Genomic DNA, 27,686 nt, shown 5'->3' with positions numbered 1-27,686 from the left:
AGATTCAAACACTAAAATACAAGGATGTTGTTTATCTAGAAATACAACATTTTTAAAAATCGCTCAAAGCATTTAAAGCCCCAGTATGTACCTTTCTTGCCAAAAAATTGACTAAAATAAAAGCATTAAAAAAACATATGTCCTTCCTCTGAGTGGGCTTGCATCTCCACAAACCTGACTCTTATTTCTGCTCATTTCCATGGAGATGCTCCTTTGGCTAATAGCTAGAATATACAAAATACAGTAGGCATAAAACGTGCAGTATCTAAGGTTTTATTCTTCTATGTCTATGGAATCATGCACTTTAAATAATGACATCAGATAAATTTTGTATTCTTTTTATTGTTAGAATCATTATTTCCATACACAGCACAGTAAATACAAATAGAAAACGTCAAATCTCACCGTGTCATTGAGAAAAATACAGGATCTGCTGAAGCTTGTGGTACATTTCCATAAACAGGTTTACAGAGACTTACAATATCAAATGTACAGCCACAAAGATTATACGGAATATATAGAATAATAATAATAATAAAATAGAACATTGCACATAATACCAAAAAACGAGAGCACACGTCAAAAGAAGTTTACATATTTACAAGAAGGCACTGTGGGAAAGCTCGGATGTCTTTGGATGGACCTGCCGCCAGCGGAGTTCCCGTGGAGATAACCAGGAATGTTGGAATGTTGTGTCGCGAATCTGTATTGAAACACGTGGTAAAGCTGCACTGTGTAACATTTCCAGTGGAGTGAACATTTCCACCTCATTGTCTCCGTGGAAATGTTACTGCTTTGTTTAGAATGTTCCACAGTATAGATTAAACATAATATCACAAAAGAAGCAAGCAGGTTACAAACAGTGTTGGGGAGTAACAGATTACATGTACCGGTGTTATGTAATCAGAGTACAAATTATGAGTAACTGTATTCAGTTACACTTACTGTTTCAGGGAGTGGTAATTAGATTACAGTTACTTTGTTGAAATATATGGATTACAGGGCAGTATTTTCCTGTTTTCACATTTTGGGCTAAACCAGGACTAAACCAGGTCTAAACTAGTTCTAAACCAGGTCTAAACCAGGTCTAAACTAGTTCTAAACCAGGTCTAAACTAGTTCTAAACCAGGTCTAAACCAGGTCTAAACCAGGTCTAAACTAGTTCTAAACCAGGACTAAAACCAGGTCTAAACCAGGACTAAACCAGGACTAAACCAGGTCTAAACTAGTTCTAAACCAGGTCTAAACTAGTTCTAAACCAGGTCTAAACCAGGACTAAAACCAGGTCTAAACCAGGACTAAACCAGGTCTAAACCAGGTCTAAACCAGGTCTAAACCAAGACTAAACAGGGTCTAAACTAGTTCTAAACCAGGACTAAAACCAGGTCTAAACCAGGACTAAACCAGGTCTAAAGCAGGTCTAAACCACACTAAACCACACTAAATAAATGTACAGTAAAGTAGTGCTGTTTAAAGTCATACTGTGGAACATTCCAGTCAGAGCAATGACACATCCATACAAAACAACCAGGTGACAAACTCCCAACCAAAAAGTTACATAGTGCACCTTTAAAAATGAACCAATTTATACACTATAGTAGATGCAGGATAGTTATGATATGGAAAACCAGACAGGAGACTAGTTAAGCTTTATTTTATATTTCTGTTTTATTAAGTTAATATTTCTTTGTATACCAATATTTGGATTTTTTAAAAGACAAAACTAGGTGTTTCTGAAAAAATGTGACAAAACTATTCAAAACTGGTGATTACATTTCTTAAATAGTCTAAAGTTCTCAAAATGGGGCCAACTATTAATTTGAGAATTATTATGAAAATATTCTTTAGGCCACAAAAAAAAAAAAAAAAAAGAATGCTAATCTAGTTTTTATAAAGTCAGTTGTGATTCTGAAAAAAAAAATGTTCCCAAACTAGTCAAAACTGGTGATTACATTTCTTAAATAGTTTCAAAATGGAGCCCATAACGGAAAAAGTAATTTGCCTCAGAACCATTAATTTGAGAATTATTATGAGAATATTCTTGAGGCCACAAAAAATAAGAATACGACTCTAGTTTTTATAAAATCAGTTGTACACGTCCATTTATACAAACCAATGAATGTGACTAAAATAACAAAATGAAATAGTAAAGACGTTGCTCCTGTCTGATTTTCCAAGTGGTAATAACAAAAATCAACAATATGGAATCGTTACAAATAGTGTTGCTCCTTTTTTAATAATAAAATTCCTTTTTTTTTTTTTACCTTAGTATGAGGTCTAGATTCGTTCTGCTAAAGCTCAAAATGACACTAAAACTGTTGAGAAAAGCTCCACTTTTTATCTGTGATCGATTCTAGTTTCGATATTAGATGTTTAGTATGAACTCGTATCAGATTTTCGATACTTTGGACAATCCTAGAGTTAAAATCCATATATATTTTTGTATATTTCTATTGTCGACGACTTACACAGAGCAGTTTAAAACAACGAGCACCTTTGGAATCAGTTAAAAAGTCCGCGCCCGGATTTGAACGAGGCACTTTGTATCTACACTATCGATAAAACGAAATAAACCAAAACATACGGGACAAACATCACACTCGTATTATTTACAACGGACAGGTCATCCCAGAGATTTTTTCATAACATTTTGAAGTCTCCATTTCACTGTCTTGTTTTTTTGTTTGTTTTTTTTAACATTCAAAAATCACACCTACAATCAAATTTTAAACGTCTGATCGACTCCAAACACATTAAAATGCTTTTCTTTTAAAAATCCACATGTAAAAACTTCAAAACGGAGGTCTCTTTGGTTTCATCGTTGTCGTGACTCGGCCCTGTTCATATCTGATTAAATTATATCCTTATTTCATGTACATTGTCGACTAGATTTCAAAGAAAGATAGCAGTTATATTATGTAGGAAATACACTGATTGACTATATAATATTTATTTAGCTTGTAGTAGGCTGTATTTGGCTTTAACATAGGTTCTTCCGTGAGCATGTCATCAGAAAACACTGACGGAACTGATATTTTTTGGTTGTGTTTTTGTGTATTTAGGGCTATACATAAAAACCTAGATATAGTTATGGGTCAGTCCGTATGAAATCAGCCGTTTCCAAGGAATCTCCCTTATGAGCCATCTCAAATTTGGCTGAAAAAAAATTCTAAACATTTCTAAAATCACCAAATGAAAGAATCTCAAATTTGAGTTCAATCCCTTCAGTCGTTCCTGAGTTATGGCCAAAAACATCACATTTGGTTAGTGACCATATTTGGAGCTCTACACCATTCACATGAAAGCTCAGAAAAGTGTGAGGTTGTTGTCAGAAATGGTCATTCTCTCAAATATTCAGGTTCAACAGTTAGTTTGTAAATATCTGCTTGGAGGTTGGAGTAAAAAATTGGGTGATTGTGAGATTTTGGGAGCCCACAGCGCCCCCCTTAATAAAGATACCAAATATTTGACAACAGATTCAGAATCTATGACCAAGAATCTACAAAAATATAAATTCTCAGCTTCCTAACTCTATTTTTTATGAAGTTCTGGTCTCTCAAACATGTTTATAAATTAAGGCTTCAGAAAAAGTGAGCATGGCACCAAAATTTCAACGGGCCATAACACAGGAACGACTCAAGGGACTGAGCTAAAATTTGAGATTCTTTCATTTGGTGATTTTAGAAATTTTTTGAATTTTTTTTTGCCAAATCTGAGAGGGAGGGAGGCTGATTTCATACGGACTGACCCTTATGTATTAGTTACTGAAGATACAATAAGACGCTTGAATGTTAATTTGAACAGGGCATAAGTCACATTTTGAAAGCTGGTTCTCTTCTCAACTGTGGCGTTTGTATTTTTTTGTGTTTTCAATTTTTTTTCGCACAAGCACTTTGTGAATTAACCTGAAGTAAGTGCTTAACCAACAAACCGGTCCTGCTTTTTTGTACAGTCAGTTTCAAAGTCCACCCGTTGAAAGTACTTTGAGTATACTGTACGTTTCTAGTCCAGCTTTAGTGGTGGTTTGTGGTAGGTTCTTAAGAGCTTGTGGTTCTGGTCCAGCATTCATTCATTCATTTGTTCACGTCTTCATTGGTTCAAATAGAATCTATAAGAAGATTTATCAGAAGGTGGAGCAGAGTTCACCTGGCTCTGCTCTGGTTCATTTACAGTCTAAAAGATCAGAAGGTGGAGATGGTTCATATTCTGGAGTCTATGCTCTCAGAGGGTGGAGATGGTTCATATAGAGTCTGTAGGGGGCGCCGCGGACTTCACCAGGCGCTGTTCTGGCTCCCGTGGCTGCTCACAGACTGACAGTTGCTGTAGCGTTTCTTGACGATCATGCTGATGTAGGCCTTCATCAGTTTGGCTATGTCCATCACCTGAGCACAGAGGAGACAAAAGTAAAGTACAGACAGTTTTAGTGTTGCATACATATTCCTGTCAATCAAAGTCAAGTAGAACGTGGTGATATTAAAGGAACTGTGTGTGTGACTGATATACATACCACGTGTCCTCAGATATGAATGTGACATGTTCAAATCAAATATAGATTTAACTTCTAACAATTGCACTGCGGATTTATTCTTAATTACAAAAACATTGGACACGATGTTATAATTTGGTGTTTTGATTCTCAAGATAATTATCCAATCAGAAGTGATGTGTCCTCCGTGTTGAGGCTTCAAAGCGTGTGCCGAGTAATCAGGGAAGACTTTGGTGAAGCGCGTATCGAGACTTGTATCAGTGATGTAAGTGGTGACGTTCAAAGCCTCGTGAACCGCCCGTACCACGTGACTGCTTCAGGACGTGGTTTGCGGATTTGGCGCACGATTCGAAACAAACAACAAGAGCCAACAGAAACGCAATGGATTCCCCCTCACATTTTGTGGTTTTGGGTTATTGTGAGTTTGGTACATTCTATTTGAGATTCTTTTGTTTGCGATGGAGCCAAAAAGAAAAAGAATATTTTCCCCTGTTTGGGAATATTTTGAGCTGAAATCTCCTAATAAGGTTTACAGAAATAATGACGTCATTAAAAAAACAATATTACTAAATACATAACTTTGACAACACAGTGTTTCCCCTGCTCTAATATATTTCTTGTAAAAAAAAAATCAGGTGAAGTGTTGGGTGTGTTCCAAGCATCCTGGACAATGTATCCAGATGTACAAAAATGTAGAACAGGCAGAACGATAATAGTCACTCTGACTGTTATACAATTGTTGGCCACTTGATGGCGCAGTGGGGCAAATGAAGCACCTTGAAGCATCGGCTCAAGAGTCGAGCAAATGGATGGAACGCTTCAGTGCTTCACGTGGCTTCATCTCGCCATCACGACCAATCAGATCGCAGAATGAGTCTCATTTGGGTTGCCAGTTTCAATGCTGAAATCCAGTCTTAGGTTTAAACCTAAAATGACTCTCTCTGATCTGATGGTCACTACCTAAACCCCAGCACCTACAGCCACGAGTCAGTGAATTCTGGAGGTTCTGAGCTTTCGCATGAGGTCTGTCCATAAACTGAGAATGAGACAAACTTGTATGTGTCTCTATATGCAGGTTTAAGCACATTTAACCCTATTTATATGCACATGAACAGTGTTAACCCTCTCAGGCTCAAATAAAATTTTAGTAAAAAAACAGGAAAAAATCTGATATTTGGGGAAAATGATCATATGGGGTACTAATATACAATCCTGACTTTTTGTTTTGAGACAGACCTTCACATCCAGTGTGTTCTGGGATGTTGCAGATTTGCAGCATTGGTCTGGTGTGGGAAATTAACACTGAAGACTGAAAATGATATGAACATTAACTTTATGTGTAAACCACTTTTCATAACAATGAAAACATAAAGCACAGTGTAACAGCTTTACAGCGGCAGAACAACATCACTTTTTCATGTGGTTCTCCAAGAAACAATTTCTATCCTTTGTAAACAACAAAAGTACTTTGCACTTCTGGCAGGTCGTTTGTGTGTAGTCATTCTTGCACAGTCTGCATCATCCACGTTTATCAGCATGGATGGGAAAAAAGGCTCCTGAGTAAAAAAAGCTCATAAAATATGGATTTGGAGTAAGTAGGTAATTGGCATTTAGCTGTTACAAATCTGCAACGCCTGCCTGGAGAGGGTTAAATTAGTTTTTAGTTTGGTAATAATAAATGAAAAAAGACTCACCATTTGCGTCTCGAAGACCAGCTCTCTCCCCTCCACTGTGATCTTGTATGAGTTTGGCAGAGGAGCTCCAAAGGACAGGATCTGCTCGTAGGGAAAGACCTGCAGGGGCCAGGGCTCTCCTCGTTTGTACACAGAGATGGCCTCTCTGCTCACGCCCAGCCACAGATCACAGGGGAACGCTCCGTCACGAGACTAAAACACAACAATTCAGACACGGAAAAGAATGTAAGTAATTTATCTTCCATGTACATCTCACTTTAACACTGACTCACAAAAGCTACATTTACACCATGATCTTCCCTTGGCACACCGTGATCTAAAGTGTGGCATATTTCTGACTGACAGGTGTCTACTGGCCTTCAGAGTCTCACCACACTTGCTTTTATTATCCATGGTAAATAAACTTCTCCTGCTTAAGACATTCAGTTGACCTTTTACTTCCACCCTTTCTTGGACAAGCTGAAAACTTCGACAAGCCATTTCTGTCAATTTAGGATTTTGAAATGGTGCAATTTTAATGTCATTTCAACTATTGATGAAACATAATACCATATTTTCCGCACTATTAGGCACTCTGGATTATAAGGTGCACTGTCATTAAACAGTCTATTTTTAAACTTTTTTCACAAATAACCCGTGCTGGATTTTAAAGGAAACACAACAGTGTGATGGGTGAGTGGTTTTGTTTGTTTGTGGCGTTCACAGTGACTCTGGGCTTTGTTCAGTTGTGGCGTTTAGGGAGTCTGTCTGGGACCAACGGATTGTCGGCGTGTTCGCAGTGACTCAGTTGTTCAGTCGTGTCTAGAAGTGGCACATTGCACTCGCTTTTTCGGTTCGTTCCTCCGTTCCGTTCCTCGTCAGCCTGGAGTGATGAGTGTGTCTGTGAGTGTTCTTCGCTGTTTGCTCCGTGTGTGTTTGCATGTTCTGCGGCTTTGTAGTTTACTGAAGTCGTGCTGGGACACCTGAGTGGATTCGTGTATAGGGCGCTCTGGATTGTGGGGCGCGCAGTCTGTTTTTGATGGGGATGGAGGCTTAAGAGCGCGTCTAATAGCCCGGAAAATACGGTAACTGTAGTGGTTAGGGAGAGATGTTTTGCTGGCAGAGGTCTAAATGTGATGTCCATTTTGTTTTCAAGACAATTGAACATTTTGGCCCATTTCAGTACTTTTGATATCCTACAATTAAAGGGATTACGCAAAATTAACTCTTGTGAACTTTAAGACATGTTATAATCCTGTTACTTCATCAAAAACACACCTGGATTTGTGTTTTGTTTCATTCACATGTTTGAGTAACACTTTATTAGTCTGCCTACATCTCCAAAGCTCAAAATGCTCTGCTCCACCTTCTGATGTTATGTTGTGATACATTTTGTGATACTATTTGAGAGAAGAACTCAGCCTAAATCTGCTGAGTTTGTGTGTTAAACATGTGAGAATGAAACTAAACACAACTCCAGGTCTGTTTTTGATGAGGAACATTATAACATAGATCAGAAAATAGTGTAATATGGACCCTTTAAATCACAGAGTAAAATCTCTTAATCAGATTGTTGGTAGTTTTTCCTCACCTCCACATTGAAGAGCGTGGATCCATAGCCGGGCCACTCCTTCACCAGTGACATATACTTCATCATGGCCTGCTCCTGGTTCATCCCCTGCAGTTTCTTCCATTTATCAATGACGCTAGCTCTGAGCGTGGCCTCTTCGTCTCTCATCCACGCCTCGAGACTGCTCTCCTCCTCCACCCGCTGCTTACTCACGGAGCCGCTCCTGAAACTCCTCCTCAGGGTCCCGTCCAAAAAGCTGGACCTCTTTCTCTCAGACGCCCCGGAGCGCTCCAGTGTTCCGGAGGTCCCGGGGGCGAAGGACTTGGCGGAGTTGTGTACCCGGGCACGGAGCCGGGACATGGGGAAGACCTGGCAGAGCTCAGGGGTGGAGGTCTGGGAGGAGGAGTCACCCTGGAGGTACTGGAGGCGTAAAGCAGCCAGGAACTGAAGGGTCTCCTCAGGGGCCGGGTACTGGCCTCGGATCACTGCCTCATGGGCCTGAAATGTACAAGACAGGAGATCTGATGAACAAGATGGACTGAATATCTTTCTTTCACACAAGAGACCTGCACAAGAATTTCCTGTATGGAAAGTTTTGGAATTTTGTGTGAGTACAAATGTCCAGATATGATCTGAAAAATTACATTTTGTCAACTGGAGTAAAGGATTTTTCTTTTGCTACAAATGGCAAATACATTTCTTGATTCTTGAAATATGAACCCTGAATTTACAAATTCATGATTTGCGTAATTAATGCACAATAATTAGTTAAATTATTTTCAAATTTCTATAATAATTTAGCCTTATTAAGGTCATCTCAACAGCAATTATTTCTGTATCACTTCTGAAAATATTAAGATTTCCTCAACTAATAAACTCTGCATAAATGAAAACTAAACCAAGTCCAAACCAAGTCCAAACTAAAACTGGCTCTAAACCAAGTCTAAACTAAGACCCAGACTAAACCATGTCTAAAACCGTACACTACCAAGAAGAACCACCTCAGAAAAATGCTTGGTTCCCCATCTAAAGCAGATATTATAGTCTGTAATCATTACTGACCTGTTCGAACATGAAGGCAAACTCCACGCTGTCTTTGGGAACATTGTCAGTGTCCAGGAAACAGTAGAGTTTAAAGTAGAACTTCCACCCAGCTCCGCTCTGGTCTGCACCTGCCGATAATCTACAAAGAACGAAACATCATCAGTGATCACATAAAACTAGAAAAGCAGTCAGAGAGCGCAGACCTCCGCCAAGGACTACCCCCATTTTTTATATAAATTGCGATAAAATCAGTCTTCTGGATCAGATCCGGATCAGCCTTTGGAATATGAAAGAGGATCCCATTGTCCATCCCTGAGTCAAATTTCATGGGGTTTGGTCAATAATTAACTGAGATATTGAGAAACAAAATTTTTGGCCCCATTTACCACAATGTTAACTAAAATTTCAAAGTGATCCAGAATCCAGGATTTCTTCCGGATCACCCCCAAAATGAAATCAGTTCTTCCTTTTCACATTTCCAACAAATCCTGAAAATTTCATCAAAATCGGTCCATAACTTTTTGAGTTATGTTGCTAACAGACAAACAAACAAACAAACAAACAAACAGACAGACAAACAGACAAACAAACAGACAACAAACAAACAAACAAACAGACAAACGCCGGCAAAAACATAACCTCCTTGGCGGAGGTAATAAAACAGTTCATAAATGTCAGCTTGTCAGATCTGGTGAACGTTACTTTTCAAACTTGGCGATGACGTCTGCGACCACCGCACGGCTCTCGATGGCCTTCTCTGTCCCGCTGGAGCTGCAGTGTTCAAACAGAGCAAACATGTTCCTGCTCTCCTCCATGGCCAGACCACGAAGAAGCTTCTCCACCACCTCAAAACACACAAGGTACAAGTTAATAAAGTATCATTTATGTTTTTACATTTTACAACCAGCAATTGTAAATACTGGTGGCACTTGCTTATGTGATGACAACATTTGAAACCTGTGTCCATATTATCACCACAAACACACACTATGTTTTTAGTCATTTAGAGTCTTCAAACTCGGTTCTGTTCAGTATGAATCATTACAGTGCATTATTACTCCACACTCAGTGGTGGAAAGCTACTATTGTAGCCACAGCTGTCCTGGGACAGACTGAGAGGACTGGGGCTGCCAAACTGCCTAAGAACACAACAACAGTCTCCAGGAGACACTGCTGCTGCACTGTGGCCCAGCGCTCTAATATCCAAGTAAAGAACATATGTGTATTGCCTGCTGATTTATCAGCTCAAAAGTTTTACATTCAAAATGGAGAATTAGACTCCAAATGAAGAATTTTTATAGTACACCAAATAGTAATTTGTATCATTTACTATAGAAGTACTTCACAAAATTTAGTATTTACCTATTTACCTATACTTGGGTTTATATTCTAATAGAGTGTTTTTTTTATATATTGATGCATCAGAAAGAGGCTCCAGAGAGGAGAGGAAAGTTCTCCTGCCCTCACCTCTCCTGCTGTAGTGTGGGAGTTGATGGTGATCTTGCAGGAGCCTCCTCCGTGACAGTGCACTGTGGTGGTCATCTCCTGTCTGGCCACGATGGAGCAGATCTCCTCCTGAGACGGAACGTTCTCTCTGCTCCTCGTCCTCCTCAGAGCCTCCAGAGCAAAAGCGCTGTACTTCTCCATCTCCGAGCCTGGGAACAGCTCTCTGGTCCTGAAGACACACACACACAGACACACACAGACAGACACAGACACAGACACAGACACAGACACAGACAGACACAGACACAGACACAGACACAGACCACAGACAGATAGACACACAGACACAGACACACACAAACACACAGAGACACAGACACGGGGATGAGTTTGTGGAGAAAACTGACTGTGCTCTCTGATAGAAGAACACACAAAACACATTGGTATGTCCCGCATTTAATAATGGATTTTAGATAGTTTGTAGTTGTAATGAATGTGTTTCAAGCCTTATTAGTTTTATATTTTTTACAACAATTCAACCTTTTGCTTTAACAGATATTAGGACTGTATGATTTACAAATCTTTAGTATTTTAAATATTATCCAAAATCAGAAAGTATCATTAGTTGTGATTTAACAACAGATAACATACCAAAAGCAGTTGTACTACATTAGTTTGCTTATTTTATGCAGCCATTAATGAGAGATTAGAGGTTATTTAGTTTAAAATATATATTATACATACATATTTTTGCCATGGTTTGAATTTCAATATTGAACTGAATTTAATGAACTATAAGTTAGCTAGTCAAAAGTCATGCTTCACTTTTCCCCCATTTACATAAAATTTGATAATATAAAAAAAAAGATTACATTTGTATATTATGCATATTTGTAAGTATTTCTGTCCTTAAACAGGGATCAGTTAATGAAAAAGCATGACTTAAACAACATACAACTCCCTCATCAACGTATGACTCCCTCATCAAATACAGGTATGCACTGTATTTGATGAGGCAACATTGGTAAAAAGGCTAAAACAAAAGCCAACTTGACATAATAAATACATCCTTTAAGCAGTATTGTGTTAAAAAAGAATGATACATACATCACTGTTTGCATCCATTTACTGCTCATTAAACTGGTCATGTAAGTAAACTAATAACTACTACACCTAGCACTACTTGTGTGTACCTCTTGAGATGGAACTTGAGGTAGCGCAGGATGCTCCTGGACGGGACGAAGGTGCAGGACATGCAGGCCAGGAGCTTCCATGTGCTCAGGTGGGCGGGGCTTGCGGGCTGAGGCGGGCGGAGCGTCTGTTTGATGATCTGACAGTAGAGCTCGTCCCTCAGGCTCCTCAGCTCCTGCCCTGTCCGGAGCACGGCCTGGATCAGCGGCACCGGGTCGGACACGGCGCCCTCTAGCTGCTGCAGGGAGGAGAACACCTTCAGAGCCTCGTCCTGCAGGGTGGAGTAGGAGCCACTACGAGAGCCTGTGAGGAGAACAAGAGAGGGTTAGAACATGGACCAGGTGATGCTGATGTTTAGTGTTCATGTAAAAATAATGTTGTATCATTATAATCAAGTTACAATGATGTTATCTCCTCAAAAACATCCCTGAAGTTGTGTTTTGTTTTCACACATGTTCAAAATGCCCTGGTCCACCTTGTGATGTCATGAAGCTGTAGTTTCCAAGTGAACAGCTCCTTTTACCTTTAGTTCAGTAAATATAAACAATTCTAGGGCTGAAATGATCCAAATGATTCTAGTGAAGGTGTATAGCAGGGGTCTCCAACCTTTTGGATCTGGTGAGTTACCTTTTACAAAACAAAAATGCCGGAGAGCTACTCATTTGAGCAGTCACAAGAAATTTAATCAATATAAGAGGGCAAGTCTTACATGTTGTATAGTTAGATGCCTATAAATCCATTTATTAGTGCATAAAGTTCAAAATAACACATTTACACTGGTAATTAATCATATTAGAGTTATTCAGTACAATACTTTTAATTCAAAAATCCTTTGGAGAGCTACTGGTAGCTCCTGAGCTACAGGTTGGAGAGCCCTGGTGTATGGAGACTAAAAACACAGTGGAGCAGTTCCTGTTTTACCATATGACATCACAAGGTGGAACAAAGTTTTCTGTTTGAGAGAAGAACTCAGTTTAAACCTACAGCAATTGTGTGTTAAACATGTGTGAATGAAACAACAGACAACTCCAGGTCTGTTTGTGATGAGGAAACAACATTAGAACAAAGGTCAGTAAACAGTGTAATATGGGTCTTTAAAGCTGATTTAGCATAATATGTGAAAAATTGTAAACAAGTAAAAACTACTCAAATCAGATTAATATCTGATTTAACTATGTGAATAATTTTACCAGAGTGTGGTTTATCAATACGTTTTGCAAACTATGGCACACTAAGAGGATGACTTGACTCCTCTCTGCTGTGTACCTGTGATGTGTATGTGCACGGGGCAGTGGGAGCAGGGGTGTGTGCAGAGGTTGTGTACCTGTGATGTGTATGTCTCCGTAGGGCAGTGGGAGCAGGGGCGTGTGCAGGGGGTGGTGGCTGTAGCGCAGGATGGGGTTCCTCTTGTAGATTTGCTCCACCAGCTCAGAGTTTAGACAGTTCTCCTACAGTAAAACAGAAAGATCATAACATTATATGAATAGTGTTCGATGTGTTTTCAGAGACTGTGGTTGTGTTGCTGTACCTTGATGTCCTGGATGAGCTGCTGTGTGGGCGTGTCGATGGGAGCTTTGGAGTCTATCACATTTTGAATAGAGTTGGCCCAGCGCGTGGCTTCATTTAACAGCTTTGTGTAGAGACGGTACGAGTGCTTACGGCCGTACACGATCACGTTCCAGTAACCTAGGAGACAATTAAATGTTAAAGAAGACATATTGTGCTTTTGTCTGCTATACACTCTGACACCCAGGGATGGGATATGTTGTATTTTGTATCAAAATGAGGTTTGAAATATGTATATAGTACTGGCTGGTCAAAGACTGAGATCGTCAGATCTCTGAAACTAAACAAGGCCGGGCCTGGTTAGTACTTGGATGTGAGACCACTGGGAATTTGAGATTCCACAGGAGGGCGCCAGTTGTTGTATCGTTAGGCAAGTATGAAAAGCATATGAAGTGGTGTGTGTGTGAGTGTGTGTGTGTGTGAGTGGTTGGAAGGGCCAGGGCTGCAGATTGGCAGCCTCACTTCCGTCTGTCTCAGGGCAGCTGTGGCTACAGTAGTGGCTTATCACCACTGAGTGTTGAGTGAATGAATAATGAATGAATGAACACTACACACCGGTCTCCTTGAAGACCTTCTCATCAGGTTGGACCACAGAGCACAGGCTGTTGAGGACCAGCGTTCCCAGTTTCATGGCATTCCTCTCCGAACTCTTGTAGTAGTCCAGGGAATTATGGGTAAGCAGGAACCAGCGCTTCTTCAGTTTTAGCGAGGCCTTGGTGCTGTTCTTCATCTCTTTGTGCAGCCAACCTGAGAGAATATTACATTTTAAGTTAGTTTTATAGTTTGCTGAATCAAATATGGGTCAAATGTGGGAAAGGACTCAAACAGACAATAGATAAGTAGAGTTGTACCATTTTGTTCAACTGCAAGGAATATCTTTATTGAAGTAAATTTGGAGCGTTAACTAAGAAATGTATATTCATTTACTTTTAGGTATTTGTAGAGCATAAAGAAGTTTCATTTTGTTTTGTCAAATTCTAAATTCTTTCAATCTATTGCTTCTTATACAACCAAAATCTTCAAACATGGGGAAAGTTTCCAACAATGGAATAAAAACGCTGTTGAACAATATACTTTGTCTGATATCAGTTTACTAAAATATTGCTCATCAGAATTATTGTAGTCTGTCTCTCATAAAACCTTTAGTCAAATAAATAAACCTGAACTGGTTAAATTTCTCAAAACAAACAAAACATTGTTATTTGAATTCACATAGATTATGTATCCTTTCTGTGTTACCTCTGATGACGAACTCCTGGCCCTGCACACGTGTGTCGCCCTTTGACCTCTGCAGCAGTGTGATCCAGTGGTGCATCTCCTCGGGAGTGTCCGCGTTACAGTGAAGCACACGGTTAGCTGTGATGATGACGAAGGAGTTGGGCCTGAAATACAAGAGAAGAAGTAGAAGACATATTTAGACATTTCAACAATTTTTATTTCATGAACAGAAAAAAAAATTAATTTCCCCATCTCACCTCTCTGGATTATCAGAGGCACACACAGAGTCGATCATCCCAACGTCCAGTGTGCCCTGAGTGGAGAAGAAAAGGAAAGGGTGAGTGAAAGGGTGAGTTCTTGTGAATATGTTGAATTCTGCATATTGCTTCATCTAAAACATCTAAAAAAAAACTGACCACAGCGTTCTGGGGGTTGGCCTGTTCGTCGTGCATCTCTCTGATCTCCTGCTCTGTGGAGCCGTGCACCTGGGTCAGAACGCTGAACCATTGGCTGTGAACACAAAAGGAAAGTTACAATTTCTTCATACACAGTGGTACATTTAACATAACACAGTAGGGTTATGAAAAGTAAAAAATCAGATACTAATACTACTAAGACTAACACTAATATCAAAATTATACACTAAATTGAGCATATACTGAGGGATTACACATTCAGCTGTATAGAGTGTTTTTATTATCATTGCCCTATCGAAATCAGTATAGAGTATCGAGTCTATTTCTTATTCTCAGTGTTGAAATTGTGTTTGAAATTTTAGTATCGTGACAACACTGTAACAAAGAACAGTTTTTCGATTTACCTGGCGTCTTCAGCGGACTCTGCGATCAGTTGGTACGTCCTCTCCACTGTCACAATGTTGATCCCATTCTCCTTCCCAGTGTTGTCAATAATCTCCCTGAAAAACAAAGAAAGAATAAAGAAATAAATGCATGCATGGTCCGTACCAAACAAATACGGCTGCTTACGAGAAAAAAGGGGGTAAAAAAATAGCACATGCCACTGAAAAACATCACAGATTTTTTCACACTCAATGAGAAAAGCACTAAACTCTTATTCTGAGGTAAGTATATGTATAAGTATATGTCATTTTGTGTTTATTTGACAGATGTAGCTCCTTCGCTTTACATGTGTTACTAAAATAAGTGAATCTGACTGAACTTTTGTGTTTGGTTCTGGTTTGAGATGCAAATAATTTTCCACTCAGAAAAAAAATACGGTGAGAGTAAGATACCAAATTTCTTTTTTTTTGCATAAGAAAATGAAATAATACAGCAATAATACATTCTGTTATTCAGTTTCCAATATATGTTATAACGAGTTCTTCTCTCAAATTAAAAACTCTCTGTTCCACCTTGTGATGTCATGTGGTAATACAAGAAGTGCTCTACTGTGTATTTTTTATTTTTTTTTACTTCATGCATCTTCTTTAACATCATTTGGATAATTTCAGCACTGGAATTTCCAATCTGTACTGAAATAAAGGTAAAGTAAAATGTTAACTTTAAAATGATCACTTTATGACATCACAAGGATATGTAGACAGACTAATAATAAAGGATTCCTCCAAAAAGGATGTGTGAATGAAACGAAACACAACTCCTGGTCTGTTTATGATGAGGTAACAACATTATGACATGGCTAAAAGCTCACAGAAGTGCAACACGAGCTCTTTAAGGTTCCTTACTTGGCCTCCCTAACGTCCAGCACGCCCTTCATCTTGTCCTCCCCGTCGTTCTCGAAGTACATGAGTTTACTGTGTCTCAGGACGAACCAGCGGCGTTTCCAGTTCCGTCTGGACAGAGTGGAAGAGCCCCCTCCTTTCTTATGGAGCCAGCCCTGTTTGAGAGCCTCCTGTTTGGACCGGAACCACAGGAACGTCTCATCCTTCAGAACACACCAGCGACGTTTCCATGTGTTCATCAGACCACCTGCGCAACAATAATACACATGTAAGGGAGCTTCATTACTTACTAGTAGATCTGGTGAGTGAAAAAGGTGGACACAATGGAATGAGCACAGTGTTGAGCTGCTGTCAGTGTCTTGTTTTTGCTGAAAAAAAAAAACTGATGAAAATTGAATGGAAGTAAAGAGTGGAAGTAAGTGGATGCAATTACATTTATCATAGTTAAAGTAGAATGAAACACTAATGCTCTTAGTCCTTTAGGTAATTTTAGTGCAAACTAGGTAAATTTGCAGCTTTCTTGTCAAAAACAGACAAAAACACACAAGACGGCCCTGATTACAGCCTCATGTTTCTCATTACAAAGCTGAGTCCTGCACCTGGTCAGGTACCTTCAAGTACCCAATGGGTACGGGCAAATAGTTGCTGAAACGGGCGGGTTTTAACATTATGGAATTTTATGTGCGGGTATGCGGGCAGGTGGTGATTACAAACAGGTGGGTCAAGATTAAACCAGGACTACACCAGGACTAATCTTGGACTTAAGAGAGAGAGAACCCTGAGCCCGTGGAGCAGGGTGTCCGCAAAGCGCGATCGGGCGACGGCTGCACGACAGCTACCTCTGTGGGACGCGGCGCTCGGAGCCGGTCCTTTCTCCTGCGGTCACTCAACGGTCTCAATGGGCACATCTCTGAGACTGTCCCGACAGTGAGTCCTGGTTTAGTCCTGTTTTAGTCCTGGAATCAGTCTTAGCTTAGTCCTGGGTTAGTTCTGGTTCAGCCCATGGCGTGTGCAGAGCAAAAGTCCGACATCTTGATCAGTGTTTCTTCTGCTCAGTAAATAATGGCTGTGAAGTGACAGTCGAGTTACGTCTGTGAGTTCGAGTTCGTACTGAAGAAAGTGTAACCGTTTAATTTAATTTCATTTCATGATTGTAATTCTTGAAGTCGTAATTTTTCAGTTTGTGTTCTGATGGATGCTTTAGTTAGAATGCTTTTAATGACTATGTGTGATTTATTACGGACACGGGTGGGTAACGGGCAGAATGTTAACGGGTCCGGGTGGGTGCGGGTTTAACTTTGATATAATCATGGGTTAACAGGCGGGTGCGGTGCTGTACAGTGCAGGTCTCCAAAAATGGACCCGTGCAGGACTCTGTTACTTGACTGCAGGGCAGGAGTTTGAAGTGTGGATACCTGGAGAAAAATATACTTGCAAGTAAAGGCTGAATATGCAGACAACAGTATAGATGGACTCTATAAAGTAATGGAATGATGTTTTGTGTACTAAATGAACAGCAGAAAAAAATCAAAAAATATTTGATGACGCAATACAATTATTTTTTTTTTACCAAAACATAAACAGAGAATATATAATATATGAATAAAGGTACATACAAAATACCAGTTAAGATTAAGATAAATAAAAATATGTTTAGTATGACACTATTACACGTCATCAGGCCGTACCTTTGATGAAGAGGAAGCTGTGGAAGTACGGCAGAGTGACACAGCTGTACACAGAGTCTCTTCTGTATGAGAGCTCATCATCTGTGTCCAATCTGTTCTCATCATCCTCACTGTCCTCGAACTGAAGAACAAAACAAAAACATGTGCTTTAACCATGACACAAAATGAGGGGGGTTTCTCAGAAAATAAGAAAGGCTGATTTTAACAGTGCAGCTACCAAAACAAAATGCATTTACAGTTTATTTACTGTTTTAAAAAACAACAACAACATTAATCTATGAAATAGGAGAGGAACATTTCACTATAGGTGCACACACATCTATAAAAATCTGTGCAGTAAAGTCCCACTATCATTAAAGTCCCCAAAAGACGAACTATTAGAGCAGCTAGAGGAAATAAATTCACAAAGACACAAGGAGACGATCATTTTTGCAGTGGTGGAATGTAATGAAGTAAAAGTAGTTAAGTACTGTATAGAAGTATACATTTTATGTATCTGTACTTTGTTTAAGTACATTTTAAAGTGGATATTTTCACTTTTATTTTACTACATTTGAGAGCAGGTGTCAGATCTCAAAATCTGCTAAATACTTTTTACTCTTTAAGTATTAAAGTTATTAAACTGGTACTTTTATTTAAGTAGATATGTTTACAAGTACATTTGATACTTTTACTTTTACTTGAGTATTTTTTTTGCTCTGGTATCTGTACTTTTACCTAAGTAACAAAGTCAAGTACGTTTTGAGTATTAAACCTGTAACTTTTTTGTCATATGGTAGAAGTTCTAACCACTGTACCACCAGCTCAGTGTCTGACAGACTCTTCCACTTGACTTACTGAAGACTGCGCTCCCTCTGATCCAAACCGATACGCCCCAGAGCTGTTGTATGTCCCCACTGAGCCTCTGTAGTCAGGTGACCACTGCCCACTGCGGGAATTGGACAGCGCCACACTCCCACTGGACACGATGGCTCCCTCGTCGTAGTCGTCCTGGTCATAGTCCGAGTCCTCGTCCGGGGGGATCAGCTCCACCATCTCGTCGGAGGGGGCTTCGGAGGAGGGCAGGGGTGCGCTGGTGATCGGGAGCACGCCGTCGTTGGCGTAAGGGTCCTCCTCCGAAGAGTCGTCGCTGGTGCGGATGCCGCTGGTGCGCTGGCCGTCCGAGTGTCCATGTTCACTGGGGTTTGGAGAGTCTTTGAACGCGTCATCGTCGGCTCCGAAGCCCTCGTCTACCTCCTCTTCATCTGGTAACGTAACACAGGACGAGTGTTAGAGGAGAGTTGTGTTTTGTTTCATTCACACATAGCTGCAGTTCTTCCCTCAAGCAGAAAACACTCTTCACTACACCATCACTAGAATCATTTGAACTGGACAGACACTATGATTAAAGAATTCAACAATAAAATATTTATATTATTTGTATATATTATATTTGTATATATCATACAAACAAAAAATGGAAAAACACATTATCCAGCAATGTACAAATTAGTGCTATTGAGCGATTAAAAAAATTGAGACATTAATTAAATATGATCTGTAATTAATTACTCTAATTAATCTCTTTTTAATCTCACCTAAAAATTGCTGAGAAAAGTCCTCAATTTGAGGTATTTTCATTTAAATTCATTATTACATTACTGTGGCAGACTGATATAGAACAAAAAAAAGTGACTTTATAAAGTCATTTATTGTTTAACAAACTTTTGTAGATGCAGTCACTTACATTCTACTGCATCATCATTATTATTACTATTACTTATCTGCATAAATAAACTCAACTTTACAACATATAAACATCACCACTCTAGAGCCACATCAGCCCGTTTGACATTATAATGTGTTTAATGCAGCTTTGCACACGTCTTACAGAAACGAAAACTTAAAACCGCATGGCTCATTTGCATAAACTAAGGAGAAAAGAAAAAGAAAAAAAAAACCTCTTGTGCACTGATGTGGTTCAGCTTCTGTGGGACTAAAGAACACGACTCAGTGGAATATGAGGGATGTTGAAGGTGAAGGTGAGTCTGTTCTGTGTCTGTTTCGCAATGTTTTCAGAGATCATACATGTGCAGATTTATCGCAGATGTGGCGAGAATGGGAATGAAAATTACAATTCTTTGCGGGAGTGATGTGTTGTTGTCCCAACAACACATAAAAACAGATTTTATAATAAGGAAACTCGCATACAGAAACAGTAAAGTTAGAGTTTAAAAATGAGATTAACGCGAAAAACATAACACGCTAAATATGACTGTAATTAATTAATTGCAATTAATGCGATAATTTGACACCCTTAGTAAAAATAACATAATTCAGGCCAATTATTATTTATAGTGGGGATAAATTAGCCAGGCTGGCGCCACCTAGTGCCTCTGCTCGATTTCATTTCTTTCCAGCAACTAGGTCAGGAATTGGAATACACTAGACAGTTTGCAAGAACCCCGAAAGTCCGAGTCAGGGCACCAGTCAACCAGCAAAGAGCCAGAAATTCTGTGTTGGCAATGATTCCCGAGATTGTGGATTTAAAGCTGGAACAAAGAGTAGGTTAAATAAAAAAAGTACCCTCCTACCGTCAAGCAAACGAAACCTAACACTGCGAGGTCAGACGGTTTCCACGAAGTGAAACCGGCTGATGAATCAGGCTAGGGATAAATGGGCTCTTAAATTAAATAGGATAATAAAACCCTAATATAACAGAAATAGCTATTAAAATTTTACAAGTTTAAAGGTGCACTGTGTAAAATTTCTGGTGGAGGGTCAGTCACCTGCTTGTTTCTATGGAGATGTCATTGCTCTGCCTGGAATGTTCCACAGTATGACATTAAACGGCACTACTCAGGTGGTTTTATAGCTCAAAAATACCTAGAAGAACAGACATTATGACTGTGAGCGGGGTCGCCTCTCCACAGATCTGACCCATAATTTGGTCTGGTTTGATCTCCATCAAGATAGAAAGTTTTAATGCCATACTGTGAAACATTCCAGACAAAGCAATAACATTTCAAAAGTGTTTGTCGGGCCCTTCACCAGAAAAGTTACACAATGCACCTTTAAGGATTTGAGTTTCTTAAACTATGGTAAATATGTGAACTATTCGAGTTCTTTTTAGTCATAGGTTTAGTGTTTGACCAGTCAAATTCTAGATTGGATCTGGATTAGTAACAGTTCGATTCACTCTATAGTCTTTAATTTGGTTTAGTCCAAATTTAGCTGATTGCTGAATGTTCAATTTGTAGATTTAGTCCCATTTTTTCCTTGGCTATGGAATATTAACTTGATAACTTGTTCTCTATTTTAAAACATTGTGACAAGATTTATTATTAAATGCTACTCGGACACATTTAATTACAAGCTTTTTGATAATTTCTCCAGTTAGAACCATAACGGTAATAAAGTATTTGGTGTATTTGGCCCCGTCTCACCTCTCCTGTGCTGGTCTCCGTCCTTCTCCTCTGTCTGCAGGGAGCTCTCGATGTTCCTCACACACTCATCGATCTCGTGGAAGTTGAGCGAATCGAGGAAGTGCTGAGCGGCTTTACAGGCCTCGTCCTCCAGCCTCTGCAGCTCCAGGTCCCTGAGCCTCTGGAGCCGGAGCAGGGACGCCTCGGTCAGGGACAGCTCCTGCCGCTCCTTCTGCCTCTGGAGACTCTGAATCTCACGCTCCAGGCGCAAGATCTCCTCCACCTGCATGAAAAAGGAGGGTTAGCTTTGTCAACTCACATGTTATCAGCATAGTTTTTGTCAGTGTCTTATTTTTGCTGATAAAAACGAATTAAAGGCGCAGTATGTCACTTTTCTGGTTCAAGGTTCATCTGCTCGTCTCCGTGGAGATTATTGCTTTACCTGGAATATTCCTCAGTATTGCATTAAACTTATCTATGTTGTGTTTATTCACTTACACATATTTACTTCTCAACTATTACTTGTTGTGAGTGTAACTTTACCTGGTGTCTCCATGGAGATAATGATGTTAAAGTGTGGAACATTTGAGGCAAAGCACTGACCTCTCCATGGAGACAAGGACCCTCCACCACAAAAGTTGACCATATTTTCCAGACTATTGAGCGCACTTGAATATAAGCCGCATCAACAAAATTTTAACAAAATTTTAAAATTGTACATATATAGGCCGCACTTGTCTATAAGCCGCAGGTGTCCATGTCTTCAAGAACGTTCTTAAGTTCAAGTCGTCTGCTTTTATCGCCTCTAAAAGTTTTTTTGTCTTTATCATCGCCAAAATCTCACCATCGACTCACTGATGTCGAGCTCACGTGCAGCAGTTCTGTTTCCTTCTTCAACAATCACATCAATCGTCTTTAACTTAAAAGCTGTGTTTTCCATGAGGAGGGTTTGTGTATGAAGAGCAAAATAACTGTTCAAAACACAATCAAACTAGAATCTTCCTCGGCGCATCACCCTGTCTCTTCCTGTGCTCTGCTGTGCATGTCTCCTGCAGAAAGAGTCTCTGTCCTGTCTGTGTCATGTCAGTGTCTTGGAGGATTTCAGCAGATTTCAGACTCTCTCGGGGGCGGGATCCATCAGTCAGGTGTGAGTGGATGTTTGGCTACTGAAGTTTGAGCCGTTTCTTCTCGTCATTTACACACACGGGTAAGACGTATCCCCCTCACTAATGTTCATTTAACATCATAACTTATTTTATCACACGGCGATAAACTATTTGAGTGCACCGACAATATCGCGAGCTAGTGTCGCAACTTCATGTGAACCCTAGATCCATGTGTAACCGCACAGACAGTGGTGTTTTCTGCACTCAGGCTTTGTGTATCCACTGTGTTGCCAAACCATAGAGCGTAAATATGAATGGACAATGTGCCAAACAAAGAATCCGTTCATATATTCGCCGCATCGTTTTATTAACCGCAGGGTTCAAAGTGTGAGAAAAAAGTAGCGGCTTATTAAGGTTTTGCGTCTGCATCACAAAACCACGTGACCTGGTGTTGATGTCGCCATATTAGAGGTCATATAATCCATCTGGACCGACGTGTAGTATTTGTGTGTGATAACATTTGAATTGAATAACAATGGTTTTGACCTGTGTTGCTGTTGGATGTTCTGGCCGGAGTCAATCTGCTAAAGAAGGAGGCCAAAGTGTCTTTCTATTGGATCCCGACTGATAAAGATCACAGACAGAGGTGAACAGTGGATATAAAAAGAGAGGGATGGAGCCCACGGCGTACAATCGTCTGTGCAGTCATCATTTTATTTCTGGTGAGGGACCATCTCCAAACAAACAAAAAAGGGATTTACACTAAATGAAACGATATATACCAAAAGTATTTTTTTCTTGTAGATATGAAGAATGATAACCCACTTTCACCAGATTGTGTGCCATCATTATTCACGTACACTCCATCGCCAGTGAAACACAAAGGAAAATGTTTGCTTATTTCCTATGTAAGAAGATCTAACATGAAAAAACAGATACTGGAGGTTTGGGCACAGAGCGAGTGTTGTTTAAACTAACAAAGTGCTCTATCAGAATTAGATCAGGATCTATTCCACAACTCAGAAGGACGACTTTAGCTTTACACCTTTCTAATGACGCTGATCTAACAAGCTGGAGATTTCAGACAGTTTTAAGTCGTTTGCGCTGTTTAAAGTCGCCATGATTATATTTTAACTGAATAACACCATCCGGATAAACCCCAATCTTGACCTCCAGTATGACCGCCAAAACATTAAATCACGTCACACGCAAATCCTCAATAGTCTGGAAATTTAAGGTACACAGTGCAGCTTTAAAACTGAATGGATGTAAAGAGTGGAGACCCAAATGCAATGCAAAAAGATTTATCAGAACACTACATCAACTTTTTTGCTACTCAACTGTATGCCTATTGTTTTATAGCATTGTCTACTATTCCGTGTACTTTTTGGCAAATCAGGTATACTTGTGTGTGTGTTGCAGTTCTTGAAAACAACGTGAGGTTTGACAGAGAAGCTCAGAGTTAATATATTCAGTAAATACATTCTGTTGTGTTTTGTTCAATGTGCAAATCCTGAATAATATTTGAATTATAAAGAGATAATAATCACCTGAGAGGCCTCGCTGCTCACGCGCTCCTCCAGCCCGGGCTCCTCCTGCGCTGGGGCAGGTGCGGGGGCAGGCGGGGGGGCAGGGAGGGGGTCTGTGAGGGGGCGGGGGGCAGCTCTGTGGGGGTATCCGTCTCCGGAGTTTGGGGCTCAGACTGGGACGCAGCGAGTGACAGGAGGCGGAGTTCCTCAAGTCGAGCAGCTTCTTCAGCCTAAAGAAAAAATATTTATAACGTAACAGCAATAGGGGTGTAACGATATCCAAATCTCTCAGTACGATATTATCACGATATACATCTCACGGTACGATATTTATTAAGATATTTTGAAAAGGCTGATATAATTGTAGATAGGAGACTTTTTTGCTTGTAAAATACCATGACAAGATTTTGGTGTGAATTATTACTGTCAAAATCCCAAGAATTTAAGTAAAAAACATATTTCTTCATGTTGTCTGCACTGAAATGAATCATGGGATATGTAGTTACCTGTGTTCATAAGCTGTTGCTTCAATAAAACCATGAATTTAAGCAAAGCAACTTGTGATTTGATATAATGTGACAGCCCACGATATTATTTTGAAACTTTTGACGATACGATACCACAATATTTTGATTATTGTTACATTCCTAAACAGCAATTCTAGAAAAAATGTATACTCCCGCCCACTTTAGTGCTTCTAAAACAACTTTCTTTCAGGTGGCAGCTAAAATATGATATAAAGTGGGATGATTTGTGTAAAATGTTCAATGTTCACGAGCCAACAATGCAGCTGGGAGGCTTAAAACCGCCTTGTATTAATTATTTTAAACGTAATGCTTAATAAACGATTTGTTCATTACTAATTAAGTCTTTGTCATCAATCAAATGCATTATTGATATTGTTAATTCCAATGTTTTAAATGGCTAATTGCTTCTGTTATTGTGCAATATTCATTTTACTCCAAAATACGACAAAGTTGATTCTCACACAATTACTGTTTCTAATGAAAAAAATCCATAGCGCATTCTTAAACTTTTAAATTGTTTTAAATTGTGTAAAAGTGTTTCAGCAAAAAACCTTTGTCAGATCATTTTTCATCCAGTACTGACAGAATGATCTGATGAAGTTTTCTTCCCGAAACATTGTTAAAAAAATAAGTAAATAATTGGACATGAACCATCTGAACGTGCCATGCATTTTTTCACTTTTAAGTTGCTTCTCTTTGCATTTGCACCTCTACAAGGACATTGGTGTGTGTTTTTGGTTTCACTTGAATTTATTGTTCCTATTGTTTAAAAATTAACCTTCATATTACATAATCACACAAACTGGGCTCTAACATACTCTCTTTTTTGGAGAAGAAAGACCTCAAGTCATAAAAAGAAAAAAAAACAAAAAACGTCTAAACATATTATTGCAATAGCCAGCAATAGTCACTTTGCTGAGACCAGTCACATTGGTTTGTGATGGTGATTCATGACATGACACTGGACAGGTCCGTGAGTAAAGACAGTGTAATCTGATGAGCGTACCTCTCGGAGCGTCCTCTCAGTCTCCAGCCTCAGTCTCTCTCTGGAAACACACAGATCAGATCAGCTTTACCTCATCAGCACCATGGACAGTTCCGGGCACAGACCAATATCTAACTCAATTTAAACAAACAACATCTGTCATACTGTATATGATCATTACATATGAGATTAGGTTCTATTTTAGGTACTAAAATCTCTCAGCAAAAAGAAGCCTGGAGGGTCTGAACGAGTCAAGTCATTTCAATAATAATCTCCTTATCGTTAAAGGTCCTATATTAGGCAAAATGTATACATGTATCCCAAATTTCGGACTTCCAGTCATCGTGCAATGTATACTGAGAAGGATCCTCCGAAAAAGTGAACATCAAACTACTATTTCCTGATTTCCCAATGGGATGAGTCTATTGTCCTTTTCAAGTCTTTTGAACCACATCACTTTTGTTTCTGGTTCTGATATTGTCATATTTTAGTTATGGGATTTGGACATTGTAATTGTGTGGTTGTTGGATGTCCTGACAGCGGAAAACGGCTCAAGAAACGGGCTTTGGAAGTTTGCGAACTCCATAAATGCAAAAGGGAATCAGATGTGTGTGATTGCAAACCTCTGTTCAAACTGTTTCTCTTCCCAACTGAATTGAAAAATAGTGAAAGGTGAAGGTGATGGACAGGATTGATCCACAGGAAGGACCAAAAAGGAAACATTTGGGTGCCGAAGAAATCATCCTGAGTTTGCAGTGAACATTTTGTATGTGCAGCACCAGCAAAGCAAAATCCCGATCCCTCGCTCAACCTTGGTTAAGAATTTAAAAAGTCAATGCCAAAGTGAAAGGCACCAACTGTTCACCAAGAAACACTTTCCACTGCAAACAGACCAAGACGTGATGTTGTTGTAAAGTCGAACTGTTTGTCTTCTGCATCTCTCACTTAAGAAACATGATTTTGCTTTGTTGTCGCTCCACATACAAACTCGGGATGATTTCTTAGGCAGTCAAAGGTTTCCTTTTTGGTCCTTGCTGTGGATCAATCCTGCCCATCGACTTCACATTTCACTATTTTTCAATTCTGTTGGGAAGAGAAACAGTTTGAACAGAGGTTTGCAGTCACACACATCTGATTCCCTTTTGCATTTATGGAGTTTGCAAACTTCCAAAGCCCATTTCTCGAGCCATTTTCCGCTGTTAGGACATTCAACAACCACACAATTACGATGTCCGAATCCCAAAACTAAAATATGACAATATCAGAACCAGAAACAAAAGTGATGTGGTTCAAAAGACTTGAAAAGATCGACTTTGACAAAAGACGCATCCCACTGGGAAATCAAACACGGTGGTTTGATGCTCACTTTTTTGGAAAATCCTTCCCAGTGTGGATTGTATGATGACTGCATGTATTCTCTCTTGTAAGCTTTAAGACCGTTATAATGCTGTTACTTCATCAAAAACACACAGAAAGTTGAGTTTTGTTTTCTTTCACACATGTTGAAGTAATCCCGCATATTACACTCAAAATGCTCTGTTCCACCTTGTGATGTCACAATGAGGATTTTTTTCATGTCAATAGCTCCTTTTACCTTTTGATTAGTACAGGGTTGAAATGATCCAAATGATTCTAGTAAAAATGGAGTTTAAAAGCACAGTGGAGCACTTCCTGTATTCCCACATGACATCACGAGGTGGAACAGAGTGTTTTCAGTTTGAGAGAAGAACTTAGTTTAAATCTGCAGGGTTTGTGTGAATGTGTGAATGAAACAAAACACAAGTCGAGGTGCGTTTGTGATGAGGAAACCACATTAGATCAAATCAAAAAACAGGCCCTTTAAGTGAATTATTACTGTACAGGTGCACTCTTTCTCCTCTCACCTCTCCATCTCCTCTTCCTCTCTCCTCCTCCGCTCTTCCTCCTCTAGCCTCCTCATCCTCTCCTCCTTGAGAAGGACAAACTCTCGCCGTGCCCTCTGACCTCTGACCCTACTCTGGAAGGTCAGGGCGGCCCAGCGCAGCAGCAGGTAGCGCCTCCTCCAGTAGAAGGCGCGGTAGTTCTTCTGAATGATCACGATGCACCGCAGCAGACGCCGGTACTGCTTCCTGTGAAAACACCAACGGGAACGTGGCACCCAGGTTCAGATTTGGTCCAGTTTAGTCCTGATGTAGACTTGGGTTAGTCCTGTTCCAATCCCGGTTTAGTCCCAGTTTAGTCTTGGTAAGGTTTAGTCTGAGTTTACTCAGTCCTCAGAAATGAACAGTTTGTAAAGGTTAAAATTACTTAAATTTCCTGTTGTACAACATGTGAAGCAACTTCACCACATGATGTAAAATGTAAAAATCATCCATAAAACACAACTCCACTAACATAACAACTCATATGTTTTAAAAAACACAGGAAAGTGAGAGGTTCAGAGGGTTGAAAAAGTGAAAAGTACTGAACAGATTCTCCTCAAAGACAATGTACAAACGCAAGCAACCAGTGAAAATTACCATAAAAACGTACTGAGACAGTTTTAAAAAGGCCTAAAAAAGTCCAAGACACT

General features: G+C 39.7%; 1 protein-coding gene across 1 annotated transcript in view; it reads right to left on the bottom strand.

The window, feature by feature from the left end:
- Positions 1-1,373: 1,373 nt before the first annotated feature.
- Positions 1,374-27,686, bottom strand: part of myo10 (myosin X) — a 235,114-nt gene continuing 208,801 nt past the window's right edge. Inside the window, 22 exon segments of the mRNA XM_055151493.1 lie at positions 1,374-4,382; positions 6,181-6,372; positions 7,751-8,227; positions 8,792-8,912; positions 9,476-9,618; positions 10,241-10,448; positions 11,413-11,713; positions 12,735-12,858; positions 12,939-13,096; positions 13,532-13,723; positions 14,216-14,358; positions 14,452-14,507; positions 14,611-14,704; positions 15,015-15,110; positions 15,900-16,143; positions 17,585-17,705; positions 18,422-18,828; positions 21,010-21,271; positions 23,645-23,731; positions 23,734-23,853; positions 25,157-25,196; positions 27,019-27,243. Coding sequence (XP_055007468.1) covers positions 4,272-4,382; positions 6,181-6,372; positions 7,751-8,227; positions 8,792-8,912; positions 9,476-9,618; positions 10,241-10,448; positions 11,413-11,713; positions 12,735-12,858; positions 12,939-13,096; positions 13,532-13,723; positions 14,216-14,358; positions 14,452-14,507; positions 14,611-14,704; positions 15,015-15,110; positions 15,900-16,143; positions 17,585-17,705; positions 18,422-18,828; positions 21,010-21,271; positions 23,645-23,731; positions 23,734-23,853; positions 25,157-25,196; positions 27,019-27,243 — 3,922 coding nt within the window. The 3' untranslated portion in view covers positions 1,374-4,271.

Source organism: Boleophthalmus pectinirostris, unplaced genomic scaffold (genome assembly GCF_026225935.1).
Source record: "Boleophthalmus pectinirostris isolate CB_2022bp ecotype Guang Dong unplaced genomic scaffold, ASM2622593v1 HiC_scaffold_16, whole genome shotgun sequence".
In the NCBI taxonomy this organism is placed as follows: domain Eukaryota; kingdom Metazoa; phylum Chordata; class Actinopteri; order Gobiiformes; family Gobiidae; genus Boleophthalmus; species Boleophthalmus pectinirostris.
This window is presented reverse-complemented; position numbering and strand designations above follow the sequence as displayed.